Source organism: Dama dama, chromosome 1 (assembly GCF_033118175.1).
Source record: "Dama dama isolate Ldn47 chromosome 1, ASM3311817v1, whole genome shotgun sequence".
NCBI lineage: Eukaryota > Metazoa > Chordata > Mammalia > Artiodactyla > Cervidae > Dama > Dama dama.
In genome coordinates, this window is record NC_083681.1 from 36777102 (window position 1) to 36803432 (window position 26331).

At 34.9% G+C, this 26331-nt stretch overlaps 1 protein-coding gene across 32 annotated transcripts in view; it reads left to right on the forward strand.

Annotated features, from left to right (window-relative positions):
* Positions 1–26331, forward strand: part of SOX6 (SRY-box transcription factor 6) — a 685495-nt gene that overhangs the window by 404207 nt on the left and 254957 nt on the right. For all 32 annotated transcript variants that reach the window (XM_061146939.1, XM_061146891.1, XM_061146914.1 and 29 more), the window contains one exon: positions 1625–1714. In XM_061146939.1, the coding sequence (XP_061002922.1) occupies positions 1625–1714 (90 nt within the window). The remainder of the gene's footprint in view (positions 1–1624; positions 1715–26331) is intronic.

The window sequence follows — 26331 nt, forward strand, 5'->3', positions numbered from 1 at the left end:
AACAATGTATACACCTTGTTTCTGAATTAAAATCCAAGAGAATATTTTGGAAATTAAATGCAAACTGAACATATACATATGCATAGAGACCCTATTGGCAGGTCACTCAGAATCCAATTTTTAATCACAGTGGTAGATCACTTGTTTAAGCCTAAGAAAATAATTAATAGGAAAGCCTAGAAGAAAAGGAGGAAAGGAAAGAAGGGAAGAAGTAAGGGAAGGAGCAAAGACTTTCACTTAATAGAATCAAGCTGACTTCTATTTAGAAAGAACTTTGGCTCCTGTGATAGCTAGTTCTTCATCAGCAGTTTCCCAACACACTGATCTGGATTCCATCCATTCCTTGATTGATTGATCATGTCATGGACAAATGTTAATTGTTTTCACCAATATGTTCTAACCATGCAGTGGTCTTCTCATCTCTTACCCAGGGGCTCACTGTCTTTGCCTAAGCTTATCAAGCATCTGAAAACCTTTAGATCCATCTTAACCTTACTGTCATTCTGAAAAATTCAAGGAGGATTTAGAAGTTGGAGAAAAAATGAAAGGGAAAATGCTAAGGAGATAGGTACTGATATGGGAGAGAAAAAACATTTGGAGTTGAAATAAGTATTTTAAATATAATTTTAAAAAGAGGTTATCAGAATTTTGACACTTGGAATGTTAAAGTATAATGGGAGTATGCTTTGCACAAGGATTGAGTATTTAAATCTGCTTTCCCTTTTGGAAATGTGGCCTGTTTATTAAAATTTGAGACTTAAAAGATGCAAGTAAGTAGTTATAAGCAGTAGCTCTAGTTTCAAATCTACCTGGTCAGAGAAAAAATAACTCATTTATAAAAATTTGCTAATTATTAGAACACTCTTAAATGTAAACTTCTCTAAGCTTTATTAATCTTATAGAAACAAGTGTAATAACTTCCAAAATCTAGTATGCTGTTTAGTAATGCAGTAGGTCAAATAACGTTTAAATAAGGATCTTCTTGAAAAGATCATGTGTCTCTTTTTATATAAAGGTTTTAACTGTTCTTATTACTGGGGGACAGAGAATATCTTGACTTTATTTTCTTTGCATTTTACTCTAAATGGGTGTTTACAAAAGTTGCCATCTGTGTATTTCTTTTTTAAGGAACAAGGAGTTACAGGTTGATTATTCTCTTCTCACTTGAAAATTTGTCATTCTTCCTTGAACAGCACACAAATTTTGCTTGGACTTAAAAAAAAAAATCACCTGAATTAAAAGGGATAATATCTAAACTTAAGCATGTGGAAAAAAGCTCCTTGTTCTGTTCTATTAGTCTAAAGAAATGATAAAGACTGGCTGGATATTAATTAGCTAAAATTATAATACCAAGATAAGATTATTGAGCATTGTCTTTTTTTCTCCTGGGACTAGTGTAAATAATTTTCCAGCAAAAAAAAATTTAGTTGTGGTATTTTATAATAGATAGAATAATATACTTGTCTATATCCTAGGGTTAAAGCAGCAACAACGAAAAAATCTTTGATCATTTTTGAATGATAGAATTTCTCCATTAACTCCATAGACTTCTATATTTGTAATATTTTAATACTTATCTAAAACATGTATAATATTTTTAATACTTACTTTTTTATTTTAATAGATTCCTCCTGCATGGAAAAACTACTTTCAAAAGATTGGAAGGAAAAAATGGAAAGGTTAAATACCAGTGAACTTCTTGGAGAAATTAAAGGTACAGTATACAAAATATCAAACATATCAATGTAGAAATGTTATTTTGTACCGCAATACATCTGCTTATCTTCTGTACCCTAACATTAAATTCTTACCTCTAATATTTATTTATATTTGAGAGGGTAAATATATAGTGTGTTCCTGAACTTTTATTCTTTTGTAATGTTTATAGAACGAAAATTTTACCTTTTTTTTTAGTCTATAAACATATAACTTACAGAACAAACTACTTCATTAATTTCCTCCTTGGCACAGAAGGAAAACAGTAGCTTTAGCTGTACTGTGCTTAGTCACTCAGTTGTGTCTGACTCTTTGCCTGCCAGACTCCTCTGTTCATTGGGGTTCTCCAGGCAAGAATATTGGAGTGGGTTGTCATACCCTCCTCCAGGGATCTTCTGGACCCAGGGATTGAACCAGGGTCTCCTGCATTGCAAGAGGATTTTTACCAGCTGAGCTACCGGGGAAGCCCATAGTTTCATTTGCTGAACAAAAAAGTATGAAAAACATGTTATGTCAAAAATGAACAAATTAAATAAGATGATTTTAGTTCTTACCTTTGAAATTATAGTAGCTTAATTGATGGCATCCGGTCCCATCACTTCATGGCAAATAGATGGGGATACGGTGGAAACAGTGTCAGACTTTATTTTTCGGGCCTCCAAAATCACTGCAGATGGTGATTGCAGCCATGAAATTAAAAGATGCTTACTCCTTGGAAGGAAAGTTATGACCAACCTAGACAGCATATTGAAAAGGAGAGACATTACTTTGCCAACAAAGGTCCGTCTAGTCAAGGCTATGGTTTTTCCAGTAGTCATGTATGGATGTGAGATTTGGACCATAAAGAAAGCTGAATGCCGAAGAATTGATGCTTTTGAACTGTGATGTTGGAGAAAACTCTTGAGAGTCCCTTGGACTGCAAGGAGATCCAACCAGTCCATCCTAGAGGAAATCAGTCCTGAATATTCATTGGAAAGACTGATGCTGAAGCTGAAACTCCAATACTTTGGCCACCTGATGCGAAGAGCTGACTCATTGGAAAAGACCCTGATGCTGGGAGGGATTGGGGGAAGGAGGAGAAGGGAATGACAGAGGATGAGATGTACACCGACTCAATGGACATGGGTTTGGGTGATGCCCCAACTCCCATCAGGAGTTGGTGATGGACAGGGAGGCCTGGCATGCTATAGTTCATGGGGTCGCAGGGCCGGACACAACTGAGCGACTGAACGGAACTGAAGTGATGAATCCAAATCACTAATTTGAATTTTTTTTGCTGGTCAAAAATGATCAGCTGTAGTAACTATAACAAGGAGTTTATAGAATGTGCTATTTATATTTATTACTGGATTCTGAGGCCTGGTTCCCTGTTCAAATTCTGGCTCTGTCACTTACTAGATGAGTGACTTGGGGCAAGCCACTGAAGGTTTCAATGTTTTGAATTCCTTGTATCTAAAATGAGGATAGTAAAAGTACTTGGGCTTCCCAAGTGGTGCAGTAGTAAAGAATACGTCTGCCAATGCAGGAGATGCTGGAGACACAGGTTCAATCCTTGGATCAGGAAGATCCCCTGGTGGAGGAAATGACAACCTACTCCATTTTTCTTGCCTGGAAAATCCTATGGACACAGGAGCCTGGCGGTCTACAGTCCATGGGGTCACAAAGAGTCGGACACGACTGAGCACACACAAAAGTACCTACCAAGGCTCATTAAAAGAATTAGTATATGTAAAGCTTTTAAAACTGCTTGCCCTTAAGAAAACCTTCATGAGGGAAAGTTGTGGTTGTTATTAACTGCCCATAGGATCTTAGGTTAATTAATCTCAAATAGATTTCACAGGACTTAAAATTTCATGATCTCTGACCTGGCTGAGGATGAGCATCCTTATTTTAAAGATAATTGATTGGCATTATTATTTTGAAACAAGTTAAGTGGGCAGTCCCAATCCATTACAAAATTAAGCTGCCCTATCAGTTAAGCAGTTATACTTTTTCCCAGCTCCCTCTTGTTGATTCCTTTATGGAGATGAAGTACTGTATCACTAGCTTTTGGTTTTGTGGATAGAATCTGTTGTCATTAATTACTTTTCTCGGTCATCCCTTATAGATAGTCATCACTCTATCTATCATCCTGTCACTTAAACTGACAATTTGAGAACTTAATTACATTAGTTTTCTGAATTTATCAAATGACTTCAGGTGAATAGTCCCATGGATAATTTCTCATTTAAGGTGAACCTTTGGTGATAACTATCTGATGAAAATTTTATTTTGAATTTATTACAGAATATTGCCTAGTATTCAGACATGTTATGTTCACCTCAAATGAAGAGAAAGGGTAGTTGTATCTTTTCCAAGGAATAATTAATAACATTCTATTAACTAATGCAGTATCAAAATCAAGTGGAAAAAAAAATCAAGTGGGAAGTGGGTAGTATTTTGAATTTCACTGCTTCTGTTTTGAACTCATAAAGGCTATTTGCTATTTTGGAAAAAAAAAAAAGAAACTCAATTTATAACTGACGTGTAGAAAGTCATTAGTGACATATTCTTTATCCAGCTGCAATAACATGGTTTGTGCTACTTTGCACGTCATTCTCTGTTTTCTTCCCTTTCCAAAGTCATTGGTTTTATGACAGTGAATACAGAAATGGTTTATGCAAAGGCAAGCTTTTGCCAGCATGAATGATGGGGGTCTTGTTTTCTCTCAGTAAAGTGGAAGCTAACATTTTATTATGTTATGATTCAGCATCAAGTTTTTATGATTTGGGTTATCTTTCCAATCCCACTTTCTATATTTCTTTATTTTTGATTCAAAAATGCAAAAACTGTACTAGTTTTATGTAGTCAAAATCTCAAAAGTGAAACATGCAAAATCAGGCTTTTCAAATCCTTTAACTTTTTGTTTTTCTGGATTCTGTTTGTAAAATGTGAACTTTCATTTGTGTGCTGCTCTGTTTTTATGGGCATAGAAGATAAGATTCTTACTAAATTTTTCATTTTTATTTACTCTACATTAGTGTCTGTTTTTACATCTTTATATTTTGTCAGCATAGTCATATAAAAAGATTCCAAAAATATGATAAAAAATTAAAAATATTTAGTTAAAGTAGTATTCAAGTAGTTTCATTGAGCCACTACTAAAACTCAACACACACTTTTATTGTAGGTAAGATCAAGTCAGTTATTAGTCACCAAAATTAGTTCTAATTATTCAGAAAATTTAGGGTGATTTAAATACTATCTCCAAGAAAAACATACCTGGGGAATTTCGTGGTGTTTCAGTGGTTAGCCCTCCATGCCTCTGCTACGAGGGTGTCGAGTTCTATCCCTGTTTGGGGAACTAAGAACCTGCATGCTATGTGGTGCAGCCACAAAATAAATTAAAAAAAAAAAAAGGAAAAGAAATGAAAAACATACTACTATTGGTTTAGTGTATCTTAGCAATGTGTATTTATATATTTCATTATTTTCCCCTCTTTATAAAATTCATATGTGTTATAAAAAGAATATAAACACACTTAAAGGAAAATGATTGTCCTTTAATTCTACCTATATTATAGTGTATATCCTTTCCATTTTAATATGTGCATATGCCTTAGAATTATTTTCCCTTAAAATTAGAATCATCCTTTTACTATTTTTTTGTAATTTATTTTTCCCACTTAATGATATATTATGAATTTCCCTATGATTAGGTTGTCTTCTAAAATATTACTTTTATTTGCTGCAAATATGATATAAAGTGAGGTTTTTATAATTTAACTGAGACTGTTATTCAATATTTAAGGTTTTATTGTTTGTCATTATAAAGAAAACCTTGAATATGGCTAACTTTTTAGTATTTTCAGTGTTAATTAGTAATTATTTTTTTAGGATATATGTATATATTCTGAAAAAGTGAAATTACCGGGTTGAAGAATGTGTTCTTTTTAGAAAGACTTTTAGTTCATATTTCCACATTGCCCTTCAGATAGAATATAGGATTCTGTGCTCTCACTAGCAAGTATTTCCTTGCCAACTATGATTATTTTAAACATTCCTTGCCAGTTTGATAGGGGAATATAACATTGTTGCTGATATAATTTGAATTCATTTGATTTTGATTGATAATGAGAAGTTTTACATAAATTCATTTGGATTAAATGTCTCTTCCTTTGTAAATTGTCTGTTTATGTTGTTTGCCCATTTTTCCTTTAAAGGATTTGTTTAGTTCTTACGGTTTCATAAGACTCTTTAATGGTACTAGCCTTTCCCTTTCTTTGTCATATTTGTGTATTTTGTCATTTTCTTTACTTTATGGTTTTGTCATCAAATCTTTCCCTCCCTGTTTTAATGCTCTTTTTTTTTTTTTTCTTCCCTGTTTGGGGCTTGTTTAGAAAGATTTCTCCCAATCTAAAATTATATTCTACTGTATTTTCTTCCAATTCTTTGACTATATTTTTATACACTTAACTGTTTCACTCCTCTTGGATATACTTTGATGGATAATTGCAAATTTTTTTCTCAAGCAGTTAACCAAATATCTCTGTATCATTTATTAAATAATCTATGTTATCGCATCTGACTTGAAGTAACATCTTTTATTACATATGGACTGCATATTTGTAGCTACTCTCAGTTTTTGGCTCTGTTCCATTTATCTTTCTATCTAAACTTTTAAAGTGCTAGGCTGTGTTAATCACTGTAGCTTTATAGTGTTTTTGAACAGTATTGCAAGACCTCATTCAAAATTTTTCTTTAAGGTGCTTGTATACTTCTATAAAATTTATCTTGGATTTAGAAGTTGCTAATTAAAGTTGCAAAGTGATTTTTTAAAAGATTATAAAACTATAGGGTAGCTAAAATCTTTTTAATGTTGAATCTTTCCATTCCAAATACTTATTCAATCAATTCTTTTATGTTTCTGAACAATGTTTTATTTCTTATATATAGATTCAGCACATTTCTTTTAATATTTCCTCTATAATATTTAATATTTTTATTTGTGAATGTTATATTTTTCATACTACTCTCTTTTTGTTACTATATTTAGGGATGATATTGAATTTTGCTGGCTCATTTTATAACTTCCCTTTTTGTCAAGCTTGTTAGATTTAGTCATATTTCAGCTGATATGTTTTCTCCTCTTTTCTGGCAGTTATTTGTTCCTTTTTTTCACCACTTCTTTTAATACACTGCCTAGAATGTCAAGAATAATATTAGGAAAGACAGGTTATTACCTGTCTTTTAGTTATTACCTGTATTTTAGTTTTTAGTTTATGGAATTGTGTTTGTTTAATATTTCACCATTAAATATTATATTGACTATTGATTTAAGATATTTTTAACCATTAAAAATATTCTAGTTATACTTTATTAGGAATTTCTATGATATATTGCATTTTAGTTTATGGTATATCTTATTGGTTTTTGTTTCTCAAATTAACTGATGAAATAAATACTGATTAGTCATGGTATAGTCTTGTTTTAATGTACTTCATACTTTTATTTGCTTATACTACAGTTGTTATTTTTGCATCTGTATTTGTAAATGAGATTAGTTTGTGGGTTTTTTTATTTATTTATTTTTTTACTTTTATTATCTTTGTTAAATTTTAGTACCAGAGTTGTGGAATTGAAAAGCTTATCCTCCTTTTCTATGGAAGATGGCTATGTAAAACTATTGAACAAATAACATCTTACTTAGTGAGAATCTGTATTTATATTCTTTGTGTGTCCTTTGCCCTAAAGTATTGTAGGCAGCATATTATAGGCTCTTTTCTTTTTTTTTTTTAGAATGTTATCTACCATGCTATATCTTTTGATTGGAGAATTTAGTGCAATGACATTTAAGGTAATTATTAATTTGTTTTGTTTAGTCACTAAGTCGTATCTGACTTTCTACCACCCCATGGACTGCAGCATGCTAGGTTCTTCTGTCCGTCACTATATCCCAGAGTTTGCTCAAATTCATGTCCATTGAGTCAGTGATGTTATCTAACCATCTCATCCTCTGCTGCCCTTCTCCTTTTGCCTTCAATCTTTCCCAGCATAGGGTCTTTTCCAATGAGTAGGCTCTTTGCATCAGGTCCTGAATATTCATTGGAAGGACTGATGTTGAAGTTGAAACTCCAATACTTTGGCCACCTGATGCGAAGAGCTGATTCATTTGAAAAGACCCTGATGCTGGGAAAGATTGAAGGCAGGAGGAGAAGGAGACGACAGAGGATGAGATGGTTGGATGGCATCACTGACTCAATGGACATGAGTTTGAGTAAACTCTGGGAGTTGGTGATGGACAGGGAGGCCTGGCGTGCTGCGGTCCATGGGGTCGCAAAAAGTCGAACAGACTGAGTGACTGAACTGAACTTGGGCCAGGTGGCCAAAGTACTGGAGCTTCAGCATCAGTCCTTCCAATGAATATTCGGGGTTGATTTCCTTTAGAATTGACTGGTTTGGTTTCTTTGCAGACCAAGAGACTCTCAAGAGTCTTCTTCAGCACAGTTTGAAAGTATCAGTTCTTTGGTGCTCAGCATTCTTTGTGGTCCAACTCTCACATCTGAACCTGACTACTGGAAAACCCATAGCTTTGACTATACAGACTTTTGTTGGCAAAGATCTGCTTTTTAATATGCTGTCTAGGTTTGTCACAGCTTTTTTTCCAAAGAGTAAGTGTCGTTTAATTTTGGGCTGCAGTTACCATCCACAGTGATTTTGGAGCCCAAGAAGATAAAATCTGTCACTGTTTCCACTTTTTCCTCATCTCTTTTCCATGAGGTGATGGGGCCAGATGCCATGGTCTTAGTTTTCTTGAATGTTGAGTTTTTAGTCAACTTTTTCACTCTCCTCTTTAACCTTCATCAAGAGGCTCTTTAGTCCCTCTTTGCTTTCTGCTATTAGAGTGGTATCATCTTCATATTTGAGGTTGTTGATATGTCTCCCAACAATCTTGATTCTAGCTTGAGTCATTCAACCTAGCATTTCACATGTTGTACTCTGCATCAGTTCAGTCACTCAGTGACTCTTTGCAAGTCCATGGACTGCAGCATGCCAGGCTTCCCTGTCCTTCATTATCTCCCATGGAAACTCACGTCCATTGAGTCCATGATGCCATCCAACCATCTCATCCTCTGTCACCCGCTTCTCCTCCTGCCCTCAACCTTTCCCAGCATCAGAGTCTTTTCCAGTGACTCAGCTCTTTGCATCATGTGGCCGAAGTACGGGAGTTTCAGCTTCGGCATCAGTCCTTACACTGAATATTCAGGGTTGATTTCCTTTCAGATTGACTAGCTTGATCTCGTTGCAGACCAAAGGACTCTCAATTCTCCAGCACCACAGTTTGAAAACGTCAATTTTTTGGCACTCAGACTTCATGATCCAGCTCTCACATCTATACACGACTACTGAATAAACTATAGCTTTTACTAAAGAGACATTTGTTGGCAAAGTGATGTCTCTGTTTTTTAATATGTTGCCTAAATTTGTTGTAGTTTTTCTTCCAAGGAGCAAGCATCTTTTAATTTCATGGCTACATTCACTGATTTTAACCTTTGCTTCTTGACCTGCATACATATTTCTCAGGAGACAGGGAAGGTGGTCTGGTATTTCTATCTCTTTAAGAATTTTCCACAGTTTGTTGTGATCCACAAAGGCTTTAGTGTAGTCAATGAAGCAGAAGTAGATATTTTTTCTGGAATCCCCTTGCTTTTCCTATGATCCAATATATGTTGGCAATTTGATCTCTGGTTCTTCTGCCTTTTCTAAATCCAACTTGTACATTTGAAAGTTCTTGATTCATGTACTGTTGAAGCCTAGCTTGAAGGATTTGGGGCATTCACTTCCTATCAGGTAAAATGAGCACAATTATATGGTAGTTTGAACATTCTTTGGCATTGCCTTTCTTTGGGATTGGAATGAAAACTGACTTTTTCCAGTCCAGTGGCAACTGCTGAGTTTTCCAGATTCACTGACATATTGAGTGCAACACTGAAATAGCATCATCTTTTAGGATTTTAAATAGCTCAGCTGGAATTCCATCACCTCCACTAGCTTTTTAGTAGTAATGTTTCCTTAGGTCCACTTGACTTCACATGTCTCCAGCATGTCTGGTTTTAAGTAAATGTTGTGGTTATCTGGGTCATTAAGACACTTTTTTGTATAGTTTTTCCCTGTTCTTGCCACCTCTTCTTAATCTCTTCTGCTTCTCTTAGGTCCTTTCCATTTCTGTCCATTATTGTGCATAACTTTGCCTGAAATGTAACCTTGGTATCTCCAGTTTTCGTGGAGATCTCTAGTCTTTCTCATTCTATTGTTTTCCTATCTTTCTTTGAATTGCTCACTTAAGAAGACTTTCTTATGTCTCCTTGCTATTCTCTGGAACTCTGCATTCAGTTGGGTATATCTCTTCCTTTCTCCTTTGCCTTTCTTTTCTCAGCTATTTGTAAGGCTCAGACAACCACTTTGCCTTCTTGCATTTCTTTTCCTTGGTTTTGGTCACCACTTGCTGTACAATGTTATGAACCTCTGTGTATTGTTCTTAAGGCATTCTGTCTACCAAATCTAAATCTTGAATCTATTTGTCACCTCCAGTGTATAGTCATAAGGGATTTGATTTAGATCATATCTAATAGGTCTAGAGGTTTTCCCTACTTTCTTCAATTTAAACCTGAATTTTGAAGGATACTGCAGTGGGTGACCATTCCTTTCTATAAGGTATCTTCCTAACCCAAGAATTGAACCATGGTTTCCTACATTGCAGGTTAATTCTTCATCATCTGAGCTATCAGGGAAGCCCATATATACATACTCCATCTTTTTTTATCCATTTACCTGTTAAAAGGACATTTAGGTTGTGTCTATATTTTGACTCTTGTAATTAATGCTGCTATGAACATTGGGGTATATTTATCTTTTTGAATTAAAGTTTTCACTTTCTTGGATATATACCCAGGAGTAGAATTGCTGGATCATATAATAGTTCTGTTTTTTAGTTTTTTGAAGAACCTCCATAGTGTTTTCTAGAATGATTGCACCAATTTACATTCTTACCAACAGTGCACAAGGGTTTCTTTTTCTCCATATCCTTGCCAACTTTGTTATTTGTGTTCTTTTTGATGATAGGCATTCTGTCAGATGTGAGATGATACCTCATGGTTTTGATTTGCATTTCTCTGGTGATTAGCAGTGGTGAGCATCTTTTCATGTGCCTGTTGACCATCTGTATATCCTCTTTGGAATCTGCCTGCAGTGTGGGAGACATGGGTTCAACCCTAGGTCAGGAAGATCCTTTGGAGAAGGGATTGGCAACCCACTCCAGTATTCTTGCCTGGAGAATTCCATGAACAGAGAAGTCTGGTGGGCTGCAGTCCATGGAGTTGCAAAGAGTTGGACATGACTGAGAGACTTACACTTTTGTGCCTTCTGCCCATTTTTTAATTGGGTGATTGGTCTCTTTGATGTTGAGGTGCATCAGCTTTATGTATGTTTGAAATATTAACTCATCAAATATTTGCTCCCATTCATTAGATTGTCTTTTCATGTTGTGATGGTTTCCTTTGCTGTGCAAAACTTTTAAGTTTAAATTAGGTCTTATTTGTTTATTTTTGTTTCTTGATTCCTTTGCCTTAGGAGACAGACTCAAAATATATTGCTATAGTTTATGTCAAAGAATGTTTTTCCTATTTTTTTCTTCTAGGAGTTTTATGATTTCTGGGGCTTCTCTGATAGCTCAGTCCATAAAGAGTCTGCTTGCATTGCAGGAGACCTAGGTTAGATCCCTGGGTTGGGAAGATCCCCTGGAGAAGGAAAGGGCAACCCTCTCTAGTATTCTTGCCTGGGAAATCCCACGGATATAGGAGCCTGGCGGGCTATAGTCCATGGGGTCACAAGAGTTGGATACAAATTAACGACTAAACCTACCTACCTTACGTTTAAGTCTTTAATTCATTTTGAGTTTATTTTTTATATGGTATGAGAAAATGTTCTAATTTCACTGTTTTACATGTAGCTGTCCAGTTTTCCCAGCACTACTTATTGAAGAGACTGTCTTTTCTCTATTGTATAGTTTTGTATCCTTCATCATAGATTAGTTAACTGTAAGTGTGTAAGTTTATTTCTGGACTCTATTCTATTCTGTTGACCTATGTGTCCATTTTTGAGCCTGTACTATATTGTTTTGGTTACTGTAGCTTTGTATTGTAGTTTGAAATTAGGGAGAGTAATATCTCCAGTTGTGTTCTTCTTTTGTAAGACTATTTTGTCTGTTGTATTTTGTATTTTTACACACATTTTAGAGTTTTTTTAGTTCTGTGAAAAATACCATTTGTAATTTGATAGGGATTCTATTAAATCTTTAGAGTGTATGGATAGTATGGTCATTTTAATAAAATTAATTTTTCCAAAAATGAACATGATATATCTGTCCATTTGACTATAATCTTTAATTTTTTTTATTAGAGTCTTATAGGTTTCCAAGTATATGTGTTTTACCTCTTAGATATGTTTATTCCTAGGTAATTTATTCTTTCTGATGCAATTATCAATGGGATTGTTTCCTTAATTCCTCTTTCTGCTAGCTGTTTTTAGTTTACAGAAATGCAACAGATTTCTGTGTATTAATTTTGTATCCATCAACTTTATGAAATTCACTGATGAGCTCTAGTAATTTACTAGTGGATTTTCAATGCATAGTATTTTCAACACATAGTATCATGAGCTTCCCAGGTGGTACTAGTTAGTGGTAAAGAACCTGCCTGCCAGTGCAGAAGATATAAGTGATGTGGTTTTGATCCCTCAGTCAAGAAGATCTGCTGGAGAGGGTATGGCAATCCCCTCCAGTATTCTTGCCTGGAGGATCCCATGGACAGAGGCGCCTGGCAGGCTGTAGTCCACAGTATCACAAAGAGTCGGACACGATTGAAGCCACTTAGCATGCATACACACATGTGTAGTGTCATGTCATATATAAACAGCGACAGTTTTATTTCTTCTTTTCTAATTTGGGTTCCTTTTATTCTATTTATTTACTTATTTTTCTTTTCTGGTTAGCTGGAGCTAAGACTTTCCATACTATGTTGAAAAAAAGTGGCAAGAGTGGGCATCCTTCTCTTATTCCTAATCTCAGAAGAAATGCTTTCAGTTTTTCACTGTTAAGTGTGATGTTATCTGTGGGATGATCATTCAGTTCAGTTCAGTTCAGTCGCTCAGTTGTGTCTGACTCTTTGCAACCCCATGAATTGCAGCACGCCATCAGCAACTCCCAGAGTTTACTCAAACTCATCACCATTGAGTTGGTGATGCCATCCAGCCATCTCATCCTCTGTCATCCCCTTCTCCTCCTGCCCCCAATCCCTCCCAGCATCAGGGTCTTTTCCAATGAGTCAACTCTTCGCATCAGGTGGCCAAAGTATTGGAGTTTCAGCTTCAGCATCAGTCCTTCCAATGAACACCCAGAACTGATCTCCTTTAGGATGGACTGGTTGGATCTCCTTGCAGTCCAAGGGACTCAAGAGTCTTCTCCAACACCATAGTTCAAAAGCATCAATTTTTCAGCACTCAGCTTTCTTCACAGTCCAACTCTCACATCCATACATGACCACTGGAAAAACCATAGTCTTGACTAGATGGACCTTTGTTGGCAAAGTAATGTCTCTGCTTTTTAATATGCTGTCTAGGTTGGTCATAACTTTCCTTCCAAGGAGTAAGCGTCTTTTAATTTCATGGCTGCAATCACCATCTGCAGTGATTTTGGAACCCAAAAATAAAGTCTGACACTGCTTCCACTGTTTCCCCATCTATTTCCCATGAGGTGATGGGACCAGATGCCATGATCTTAGTTTTCTGAATGTTGAGCTTTAAGCCAACTTTTTCACTCTCCTCTTTCACTTTCATCAAGAGGCTCTTTAGTTCCTCTTCACTTTCTGCCATAAGGGTGGTGTCATCTGCGTATCTGAGGTGATTAATATTTCTCCCAGCAATCTTGATTTCAGCTTGTGCTTCTTCCAGCCCAGCGTTTCTCATGATGTACTCTGCATATAAGTTAAATAAGCAGGGTGACAATATACAGCCTTGATGTACTCCTTTTCCTATTTGGAACCAGTCTGCTATTCCATGTCCAGTTCTAACTGTTGCTTCCTCACCTGCATACAGGTTTCTCAAGAGGTGGGTCAGGTGGTCTGGTCTTCCCATCTCTTTCAGAATTTTCCACAGTTTATTGTGATCCACACAGTCGAAGGCTTTGGCGTAGTCAATAAAGCAGAAATAGATGTTTTCCTGGAACTCTCTTGCTTTTTCGATGACCCAGCGGATGTTAGCAATTTGATCTCTGGTCCCTCTACCTTTTCTAAAACCAGCTTGATGATCATATATGGTCCTTATATGTTGAGGTATGTTCCTCACTTTCTGGAAAATTCAACATCAATTTTTTTTAGTCATACATGGATATTGAATTTTGTGAAAACCTTTTCTGCATCCGTTGAGATGACCTTATAGTATTTATTCTTTAATTTGTTAATGTGGTCTATCACACTGATTGATTTTCAGATGTCGAGCTGTGCTTGCATCCCTGGAATAAATCCACTTGATCATGGTGTATGATCCTTTTAATGTATTGTTGGGTTTGGTTAGCTAATAATTCATTTAGGGTTTTTGTATCTAGATTCATCAGTGATACTGACTTTTAATTTTCTTTTTTTGTATTATCTTTGCCTCAGTTTGGTATCAGGGTGATATTGGCCTCATAAAAGTGATTCCTCTGCAATTTTTTGAAATAACTTCAGAAGGATAGATGCTAAGTGTTCTCTAAACATGTAGTAGTATCCACCTGTGAAGCCATCTGGTCCTGGATTTTTGTTTGTTGGGAGTGCTTTTTTTTTTTTTTAATTATTTATTCAATAACATTACTGGTAATTGGCCTGTTCATATTTCCTTTCTTCCTGGTTCAGTCTTGGGAGACTATACATTTCTGCAAATTTGTTGGTTTTTTCTTGGTTGTCCTTTAATTGGCATATAGCTGTTCATAGTTGTCTCTTATGATCCTTTGTATTCTTGTGGTGTCTATTATAACCCTTCATTTTTCATTTCTGATTTTATTTATGTGTCCTTCTTTCTTTCTTTTTTCCTTTATGAGTCTAGTTAAAGGTTTATTGAATTTGTTTCTTTTCAAAGAACCAGCACTTAGTTATTGCTTTGTTAGTCTCTATTTTATTTATTTCTGCTCTGATCATTATGATTTATTTCCTCTTACTAACTTTAAATTTTGTCTTTTCTTTTTTTGCTAGTTCCTTTAGGTCTAAAGTTAAGTTGTTTATTTGAGATTTTCCTTGTTTCCTGAAGTAAACTTGTATTGGCTATAAACTTCCTTCTTAAAACTCTTTTGCTGCATCACATAGAGTTTGAATTGTTCCTTTTTTAAAAAAAAATATCTCCCAGTACATTTTGATTTCTTCTTTTGAGTTCTTCAGTGATCAACTGGTTGTTTAGTAACATACTGTTTAGTTTCCACATGTTTTTGATTTCTGCAGGTATTTTCCCCTTGTAGTTGATTTCTAGTCCCATGGTGTTGTGGTCAGAAAAGGTGCCTCATATGTTTTCAAATTAGTTAAATTTGAAATTTAGAGATACTTGTTTTATGGCCTAGCATGTGATCTGTCTTGGAGAATGTTTCATTTGCCCTTGAAAATAATGTGTACTCTCTGCTTTTTGATGCAATATGCTATATATATGTATAAAGTCTATCTCATAATGTGTCATTTTAAACCAGTGTTTCGTTATTGATTATCTGCCTGAAAGATGTGGCATTTTTTTTTTTTTTAAGATGTGGCATTTGTCATACACTGGAAAAAAAAATAAATAAAGGAGAAATTGAAAAAAAAAAAAAAAAAAGATGTGGCATTGATGTAAGTGGAATGTTAAAGTCCCCTACTGTTACTGGGTTAATGTCAATTTCTCCCTTTATGTCTATTAATATTTGCTTTATGTGTTTAGGTGGTATTTACAATTGTTGGATCATCTTGGATTAATCCCTTGATCATTATACAATGTCTTTATTTGTCTCTTGTAATAGTCTTTGTTCTAAAGTCTACTTTGTATAGTGTAAATATTGCCACCCTGTCTTTCTTTTGATTTCCATTTGCATGGAATACCCTTTTGAATCCTCTTTCAATCTCTGTGGGCCTTTAGATCTAAAGTAAATGTCTTATAGGCAGCGTATATACAGAACTTTTTTTTTTTGGTATCCTTTCAGTCACTCTATGTCTTTTGATTGGAGAATGTAGTCAAATTATAAAGTAGTTATTGATATGTGTATGCTTTTGCCATTTTGTTAATTGTTTTAGGGTGTTTTGTAGTTCTTTTTGATTCCTTTCTTCTTTTGTTCTCTTTGTGATTTGATCCCTATGTTTAGTATTGTTCGGATTCCGTTCTCTTTTTTGTGTTTGTATTATAGATTTTGGGTTTGGGGTTACCGTGAGGTTTGTATATAATGAGATATATATATATATATAGTTGCTGATCTCTTAATTTTAAATGCATTCTAACAATCCTGTATTTTTTACTCCCCCACCCCCATTGCTTTTTTTGACATCATATTTTACATCCACTGGTTTTGTGTATCCCTTAAATATTTGTTGTGAATATAGACGACTTTAGCACTTTTGTCTGTTAGCCTTCCTACTAACTTTGTACATGGTTGATAAATTACCTTCAGTGTGTATTTGCCTTTACCAATAAGCATTTTCCTTTGGTAATTTTTATGTTTCTAGTAGTGGCCTCTTCTTTTTCACTTAGAGAAACCCCATGAACATTTCTTGTAAAGCTAATTTGGTAGTGCTGAACTCTTTTAGCTTTTTCTTGTCTAAAAATTTTGATGTCTCCATCAAATTTGAATGAGAGCCTTGCTGAATAGAGAGTAGTCTTGGTTGTAGGTTATTTTTTTTTTCCTGTTATCAGTTTATATGAATATATTGTGCCTTCTTGCCAGCACTTTCTGCCAAAATGTCAGCTGATAGCCTTATGCAAATTTCATTATGTATAACTTGTTGCTTTTCTCTTGCTACTTTTAATACTCTCTCTACATCTTTAATTTTTGCCATTTTAATTGCAGTTTGTCTTGGTCTAGTCCTTCTTGGGACTCTTTATATTTCTTGGACTTGGATGTCTGTTTCCTTTTCCAGGTTAGGGAACTTTTCAGCTGTTATTTCTTCATGTATGTTACCTGCCCCTCTTTCTCTCTCTCCTCTCTTTCTGGGGCCCCTATAAAGTAATGTTGGTACTTTTGATGTTGTCTCAGAGATCTCTTAAATTGCCCTCATTTTCATTCTTTTTTCTGTTCTGCTTCAGTGATTTCCAGTACTCTGTCTTCCAACTTGCTGATTCATTTTTCTGTTTCATCTATTCTACTATTGATTTCTTCTCATGTATTTTTCATTTCAGTTATTGTATTCTTCATCTTTACTCGATTGATTTATTTGTATTTTCTAACTCTTTGTTCAAGACTTCTAACTTCCTGCTATGTTCATCCATTTTTCTCCTGAGTCCTTTGATCATCTTTACAATCATTACCCTGAGCTCTTTCTAAGATAAATTGCCTTTCTCCACTTCACTTAGTTCTTCTGGGGTTTTGGCATGTTTCTTCATTTGGAACTTGTTCTTCTGCCACCTCATTTTTCCTAACTTGCTGTTTTCATTTCTATATATCTATATATTCTAATATATATATCTAATATATTCTATACATTAGGTTGGTTATGCTTCCCGGTCTTGGAGAAGTGACCTTTTGTAGGAGACATTCAATGCTCCAAGCAGTACGTTTCCCTCTAGTCACTAGGAGTGTGTGCTCAACCCCTATGTGTGCTTCCTGGGTCATTTTGTTGTCATAGGCTGCTACTGTGGGTGATCGTTTAGGCATGGCTTGCCCCCAGTCCATTTGGTTGCCAGATGGAGGCTGCCCGCCACTGATTTGTGAGGCTGGGTCAAAAGGTGGCTGGCTACAGAACCCTGGGAGTGGAATTGGGGTCCAGGAGATCCTGTGGCAGTACCTGGTGCCTACCTACTATTGACTGAAGCCAGGTCCTGGGGCTAGCATCAACCCACTGTCAGGAAGAGCCAGATCCTGGAGTCTGGCTGCAGGGTCCAGGGGTCCTGAGCTGGTGTAGAACAATTGGTGAATGGGGCTGATTCCTGACACAGCTGGCTGAGAGGTCCAAGGTGTCCTGGGGCTTATTGACCTGCTGGGGGTAGGCTGGGTCTTGCCATATCAGGCTAGGAGCTGCAATTTTCCACTGGCTGGTGGCTGAAGCTTGGTCCTATGAATAGAAAGTGAAGTTGCTCAGTTGTGTCCAACTCTTTGTGACCCTATGGACTATAGCCCACCAGGCTTCTCCATCCATGGGATTCTCCAGGCAAGGATACTGGAGTGGGTTGCCATTTCCTTCTCCAGGGGATCTTCCCGACCCAGGGATCGAACCCAGGTCTCCTGCATTGTAGGCAGACGCTTTACCACCTGAGCCACCAGGGAAGTCCACAGCCTTGCTAATGGGTGGGGCCTGGACCCAGGGAATTCTGGGGCTGGTCCCTATTCACTGGTGGCTGCAACTGGGTCCTGGGGTCTCTGTGAGGCCATGGGGATCTGGCTCTCGTGAGCATGTACGTGTATGTGGAGGCAGGTCCTCGGCCATCTGATGGGCAGGGATGTGTCCAGGGGCAGCTGTGGGCTCAGGGGGTCTTAAGGCAGACTTTCTCTTGGTGGGTTGGGGGTGGATCCCAGAACATGTTAGATTTTGTGTGTACCCTTTAAGACTGGAGCCTGTTTCCACAACCTTCTGAGTCTTGTGGAAGTAAGCCCTGCTGGCCTTCAAACTCAAGTGTTCTGAGGGTTTTTCTTCCCAGTGCAGGACTCTTGTGTGGGGGAGCCAATGTAGAACTCAGAACCCTCTTTCTTTGTAGAGAACTTCTGCAATTGTAATTATTCTCCTGTTTATGAGTCACCCACCCAGGGGTATTGGTCTTGACTGTACTATGACTCTATTCCTCCTACCCATCTTGTTGTGATTCCTTCTACACAAATTTAGCTATAGAAGAACTTTTCAGGTAGGTTCCAATCATGTTATTAATAATAAAAAATAAATCTGTAAATAGTTGTAATTTTGGTGTACCTGTGAGAGGAGGTGAGGCTAAGGTCTCTTTACTCTGCCATCTTTGGCAAAAGAATCTCTATGAAATTATCTATCTTGATCTAAATCTAAATAAGAGAGAGGGGAACAATACAGTAGAAGGATACAAGTTGAAATAAAAGTACTGGTAAGGTTCATAACCCATTTGTATGTATGTTTGTTTGAATTGTACCAAAAGAGTAAGGAGGCCAGGATATTTACAATGATGAAACATTTCTAAATGCAAAGGTGGCATACTAAATGATGTCTAGATCATTAGAATTTACCCTGTTTCTATGTATGGATCTAGCCTTCTGTGGTTTATATAGGAGAATCTTAGCCAGTCTCCTTCTTTTACATACATTCCCCTCTATGCTGTGGCTGGCATATCCTCCTTGGTGTGAAGGCGCCTCCCTGGGCAGTGTGCCAGAGAAGCAGTAATGTTGGTTGTTTGAGTTAGCACAAACTGTTTGTCAAACACACAGATGATAGAGAGAAAAAAATAATTATGTGATATGAATCAAATAAGGAAAATAGTGTTTTCCTTCCTTCCTTGGTCATTTATGATTAATCATTTAAATATTTACATTTAGGGGTTAAGGTAGATGTGCTTATAGGTACACTCTCCTGATGCTTAGAAAAAAATGACAGTGTCTTTCTGCTAGGGAAAAAAAGTGATTAAACAAATGCTTTTAAATGAAAAATTCTACAAATGATTGCCAATGTTTTTAAGGTTATTTGTTGAAACACAATTGCTTACTATAGTTATTCAACTAAAATGCTTAAGAGATTTGTTCTGGAGGCTACATACTGTTTCCATACTTTAGTACTAAAAACTTTAAGCATTACTCACTGTTGCTTCACTAGGGTTTTTACTAAGAGAAGTAAAATTAGGAACTGTTGTATCAAATAGTGCAGGTATATTACAATTGTGCTTGGTGCATACACTGAATTAAAAATGTGAATTTATTATAATTTTGCTACTATGTGCCACTAAGAGCCAGGTTTCATTTTTAGTTTTGATTGCAAACACAAATTGTTAGAGGAGAGTGCAGGAACACAAAAGTCGTGGTTTCTTTCAGTGCATGATAGATCTTTGAAGTTCAAATAGTGTAAGTTATTCTTGAAGTAACTTAAGCAGTGCTGTTATCACCAAAGGGTCAGAATGAATATAACATCATTCCTGTAGAATTATGTCACAAGTTGCTATCTTAAATGCCAATTCTCTCTACTAGTTTGTTCACTTTATAGTAAGGGCCCAAACTATATCTAAGTACTCTGATTGCTTATTCCATGCATTGCCCTTTATACAGAATACTCTGTTTTTTTAGGACTAGTAATTCATAGTTACTGGTATTTTCCGTTGCAGGCAATCACAGAAGGACTAAAATGGTTTTCGAAAAGCTGTGACCATACACTTTACATATTCATTTATAAATGAGTTTTTCTTGAATTTCCATTTACAAATTTATAGCAGTTTCTTCATCTGAGAGAACTTGAAAAATCTGGACGCATTTAGAGGTGAATCACCTGCCATTTTTCAACTCCAATAAAATCAGCAAAGTTCGCATACCTAGTGATTTTTGTTGTCTCTTTAGGAAAAAAGATTGAAACAGTAATAATGTGTAGATTTCATGTATTTTGAAAAAATTAAATTGATATTTCTAAGACAATTGCTATATTGCTCTAGAGACCAGCCTGTGAAAGAGATTTAGAGCACATGTAATCTTCTCATTGATTTGTATGAAATAATGTAGTAGAGTATCACTAACTATTTTCTGTATAAATCTGTGTGATTGCAGAAATTCAGAGTGCTATCTAGAATCATAGAATTTCCAAAAATTAGACTTGAAGGAGCTTTGCATATTATGTAATTCAAACTTCTTATTTTCCATTATAGGGACTCCAATATCCAGAAAAGTGACTTCCCTAAAATCACATAGTAAATTACTAAGGTGGAATCTTAATTTCCCCTAAATAGCATGTTTATCTTATTTCACATATTCTTTTGGTCATCTTGTAATCAGTAGTGAATTATTATTGCAGGACTCATGAATCCCTTTTACTACTAATAAATGCACACCATGGCTAGTTTACAAATATATATGTGTTATAACACAACGACACCCATTTTTAGAAATTATACCGCTTTGCATGAATATAGATATTTCAAAGCTCTCCTTTGTTCTCTTTGTTATAAACATCTTTTTACTTCTTTTGATGTTTGTGTGATATACATGCAAGCAATTAAAACCTCCCCCAACTTGGGGTTGGAGACAAAGTCTTCTTGATTAAAATTCAAACAAATGCTACTGGCAAAAATTGCTACTATATGATTAAGGTCTAAAGTATTATGATACATTAGAATTATTGTTAACTGTTGGGATTAAAAGAAATCGATATGTTGGGGAAAAGATCAGTTGAATCTAATTATAGAAATCAATGTTTACTTAAAAGAAAATACTGAAGTTTAGTAACAGGTTCTGGCTATAAATATAGCACTGGCTAAAGTTGTTCTTTGTTATTATTATATTGACCATGTAATCATATTTTAAATTCATTGAATAAAAATCTGAAACTTCTGTTTTTAGTAGTTAATTATTATAATTAAAACATAAAACTTTACCTTAAAATCACATCTGGTTTCAAAAAATTCATTATAAAATATTCTTACATGTAAAAATAGTCGCCAAATATAAAATATTCCTATTGATTCCATTTTAAAAAGGCTAATTTTAGCAATAGATACAGCCTAGAGTGAGAAAGGAGGCAAAATTGGTTAGAAGGAAAAAAAGATCCAAAGTATTCTTACACAATTATGATTACATTAAATATGTATTAGTCTATTTGGTGACATATCGAAATAAAAGAGAACACATTTTGATATAATTCAAAAACAAGACATTTCACTTTTTTCTTCCTGATTGCTGTGATGAAAATAAACATTATAACCAGCATGGAGAAGAAAAACTATTACTAATTGCAGCCTAGATTTTAAGTAAAATGAAGGTCATTAGCAATTTCCTGGAAGCCATTCAGATTGCTTACCAGGAAATGGTAGCTAGCAGGACATCTGTAATCCTCCTGTGTGGAATTAGTGAAAACACTGGCGCTTTAATGATGTGTGTTAGACTTAGGCTTATGGTAGAACCTTTGTTTATCAAAGTAGTTCATACTCTTTGAATACAAATGTTTCTATTTCAATATTAGTGAACAAATCCAGAATTAAAAATAGACTTTAACTTCCATCCATACATGCATAAGTACATGTGTTAATACACACCTGTAGATTGGAATGTGACTCATAGTGAAATAAGAGATGGCAGGGTAACAGTAGAGCTATAGGAATCTGGGAATGAAATGTATTTGGGCATATTGAAAGAAATTTCGCTTATAACTTGGAATACTGATTTCACAACATTTTGGTTGGTGAATTTAGTGCCATTTTTAGTAGCATCTTATGACAATAAAGAGGTAAGCAAAGCTGAGTGAAAAGTGAAAATACCTCATAGACATAAAGTTAAGTTTGACTTATTTTGCAATATAATAGGAGAAATGGAGTCACTAATTTAGAGGCACAGCTTCTCTATATTACCTGAATTATTGTTTGGCTTAATAAGGATAATATCTCTGGAAATATTAAGAGTGAGGAGCTCTGGAACTGTTAAGAGTGAGGAGAGCATATGTATGCTGTAGTTTATGTAAGAAATTATATATATAGAAAATTGCTGGAAAGATATTTATTAAACCCTTAACAGAGGTTGACTATGTAGTGGGTAGTGTATGCTATGGCACAGGGGCTGAAATTTTTATTTGGACTGTACAGTTTGTACTGAAGTTTGTTTTTTTTTTAAGCCATGTGTAGGCATTGCTTTTCCAATAAAGACTAATTTTTTAAAAAGACCGAAAGTAAGTCTTGAATTAAAAAAATGGAAGGAATTAGTTTCAGTATTTGTACAAAAGAATATTGACTTTATTACCTACTAAACTTCTGACTTTTTGAGAGAATTAGAGAAAAATGTGTTTAGAGTGGCATGGAGCTGGGAATCAATAAATGCTGTAGGTAGGCAACAACCTTATCAACAACAATAGCATAATTTAGTACTTGAGAGAGTAAATATTTATTGGTAGAATAGTAAACTATAGGTCTAAAAATTTTTGTTCTCAGAACTTTTAAAATGTATTGAGGACTCTAAAAATCTTTTATCTGTGTGATGTATCTATTAATACTTACTATGTTAGAAGTTAAACCTGATAAGTTTTAATAAATATTTATTAATTCATTTACAAGTTACAATAGTATACCTGTTACATATCACCATAAATATTTTTTAATAAAAATATATTTCATAAAATTAAAAATATATATATATATATATTTCATAAAATTAAAGTAATTTAGTGAGAAGAGTAGCATTGCTTTTTATTTTGGTAAATCTCTTTAGTGTATGGTTTAATTGGAATTAAATCATATCTGCTTTTGTATTCAATTTGTTGTGATGTGTACTGATTGAAGTATATTAAGAGGGGGAAATGTCTTATAGCCTTCTCATATAATTGTGAATTTTCTTCTAATCACACAAAATTTCATAAATGGTAATTTATTAGAAGTTAGGTCCAATAGGATCTAAACCATTTCAATGTAGGATCTAAAAACATTTCAATTCAACTTTTACATTTAAAATCCATTGGTCCAATTGAATGAATCTTTTACTCCATGCATGACTTTGTAACAGCTTTTTAGATTACATTGTTTTACCAAGTTATGCAGATCTTCCTTATTTTGGCACATTTCATCATGCTCTATCAAAAAATCACATTCATTATTATCACCACTAACCTTATCAGAAAATCTTTTAAGTCTTTGGAAACTGTCATGCTGATGATGGCAGATAAAAGTTTTCACAATTCTAATTTTCCCTTTAGAGTTCAAACTGCATTGTTTCCACCAATACTTTCAGTTGTTTTTCTGGAAGTGGCAGGCTTACTTGCCAAATATTGAAGTACAAAAATGATATTTTGTCTATTAGTTGTTCTTTCAAATAAAATTGGTGCTTTGTGTAAAAGATACGAAAGTGTCAGCTTAAGATTCAAACAATAGCGTAAGTCATTTTTCTTGAACTATTATATGCTTAGGTACAATAAACAGCAGAATGCTTCTCATTTCATCCCATAAAATATTTTAAGTATGAATACTTAGAAGTGATTATTTAATAGAATTGTTTTTGTTTCATCAAGGAAATTGTTAATTGAAACTGAACTTTTTGTGCTTTTTCACTATAAGTGCATAGTGGTAAAGAATACAATGACTACTAGTAGAATTAGGCCCATTTGATTCATGCTAGAGGACCTTCAATTTTTACCCCACTATTTCATTTGCATCATCAGTGCAAATGTCAATAGTATAACATGCAATACAATGCCTTACTATTATTATGAAAACAGTATTGCTCTCAGGTGTCAACTCTGGGATTCCAGGGAGTTCAAGAACCACATTTTAAGAACCACTGGACTAGAACCTTAAAATAGACTGGCATATATTTATCTTGATAATAAATTAATTTGTCATTAATAACTACAAAGCAAATTAGTCACATCTAAGAGTTCAAAGTTTCTGTGAAGACAGTAAATGATGGGGCTTCCCTGGTGGCTCAGTGGTAAAGAATCTACCTGCTAATGCGGGAGACATTGATTTGATCCCTGATCTGGGAAGTTCCCACATGCCATGGAGCAACTACACCTGTGCGCCACAGCTATTGAGCCTGTGCTCTGGAGCCCACATGCTGCAACTACTGAAGCCGCAACCAAATAGAGCCCATGCTCTGCAGTTAGAGAAACCACAGCAATGAGAAGTCCACGCACTGCAACTGGAGAGTAGCTCCCGCGTGCTCAACTAGAGAAAAGCCCTTGTAGCAACAAAGACCCAGCACAGCCAAATATAAATAAATAAATAAAACTTGATGTGAAAAAACACTAGATGAAGTTACTGTCTTAAACAAGCGAGTTGCTTTACTCCTTGAAACTCAAATTGTGGCATAATAAATACAGAGTATGGAGTTGATCAGAAGTGAGTTTGAATTGTGGCATAAACTGAGCGATTTATTTACACTATTTTACTCTCAGCTTTCTAATGTATAAAGTAGAAAAAAATACTTGCTTTTCAGAGTTATTGTCAGTGATTACAAAGTGATTGATAAAATTGTCTTCAATAAATAGTAGTTTGACAGTATTTGCTTTTGTGCCACCCATTAGTACCTAGAAATATTTATCACCTCTTTTTTTTAAAAGTTTAAAAAAATATTTATTTATTTGTCTACATTGTGTGTTAGTTGTAGCACGTGGAATCTTCATTGCATCCTGCAGTATCTTTCCTTGTAGTACATGGACTCTATAGATGTGGTGCGTGGACTTAGTTGCTCTGTGGCATGTGGGATCTTAGTTTCTTGACCAGGGATTGAACCAGTGTTCCCTGTGACTTCTTAACCACTAGACCATCAGGGAAGTCCCCACATATTACCTCTTGAAGCACAAGTTATTTCATAGGAAATGATTTGATATCTATAAAATTAAGAAGTTCTAACAGTCCAAGAAATCAGTATTATCACCCCTGTCAAGTTTAAAAGTACAATTCACATTGCCAGCGTTTGCTCAAATATATTCACTTTATTGATAATTAGCTTTACTTTTTAGTGAGGTCAGGCCTAGTCAGCTTCATTCCCATCTTACAGATCTTTTAACTACCATAGGCTTCTCAAATTCTTGTAGTGATATTGAATCACCTTACTTAAGTACAATTCAAATTCTATTTTCCAAAATTTTAAGAGATTTTTTTCATATAAATTTAGTTCTGGCATATTATTATAGTGATACTGAAACTTAGAGACGTCTTGCTATTAAAATGGGTTTGTCTCATGTATCATTTCCAGACATACAGTTGCTGTGAAATATTTTGTGTGTGTAATATGTATGATAAATGAGATTTTAATAATATGAATTTGTTATCTTATAATTAAAAGTTATATATAAGGTTTTTAGTTAACATAAAAAAGATTTTAAAGTTATATATATATATCATTCTTTTTAATTTGCTGTATTTTACTTTAGGCTTTTTTATCTGAATAAATAATTTAAAAACACATTTGTAATGATATTTATATACAGTTGATTCTTAAAAGAAAAATTTATGAAATAGTAATTAATCTCAGTGCTGTGTATAGGCCCAGAAATATTCTGTGCCTAGCACCATAGGTGCCAGGGTGCATCCTGGGTATTTCTTTCCTCTAGAGTTAGCTTTTCAGCAAATTCTATGAGATATGTGTGCCACATTAAGAAGTGGCCCATAGTACTAGATCTCCCACATACTTACTATTTAGGTCACTTGTCTGAAATAAGAAAAAATATTGTAAGGCTAACCATTTAAGAAAATGTGTGTATTTACATCCACATGGTGTTTTTATGAATGAGACCCTTGAAATAGGCATAAATT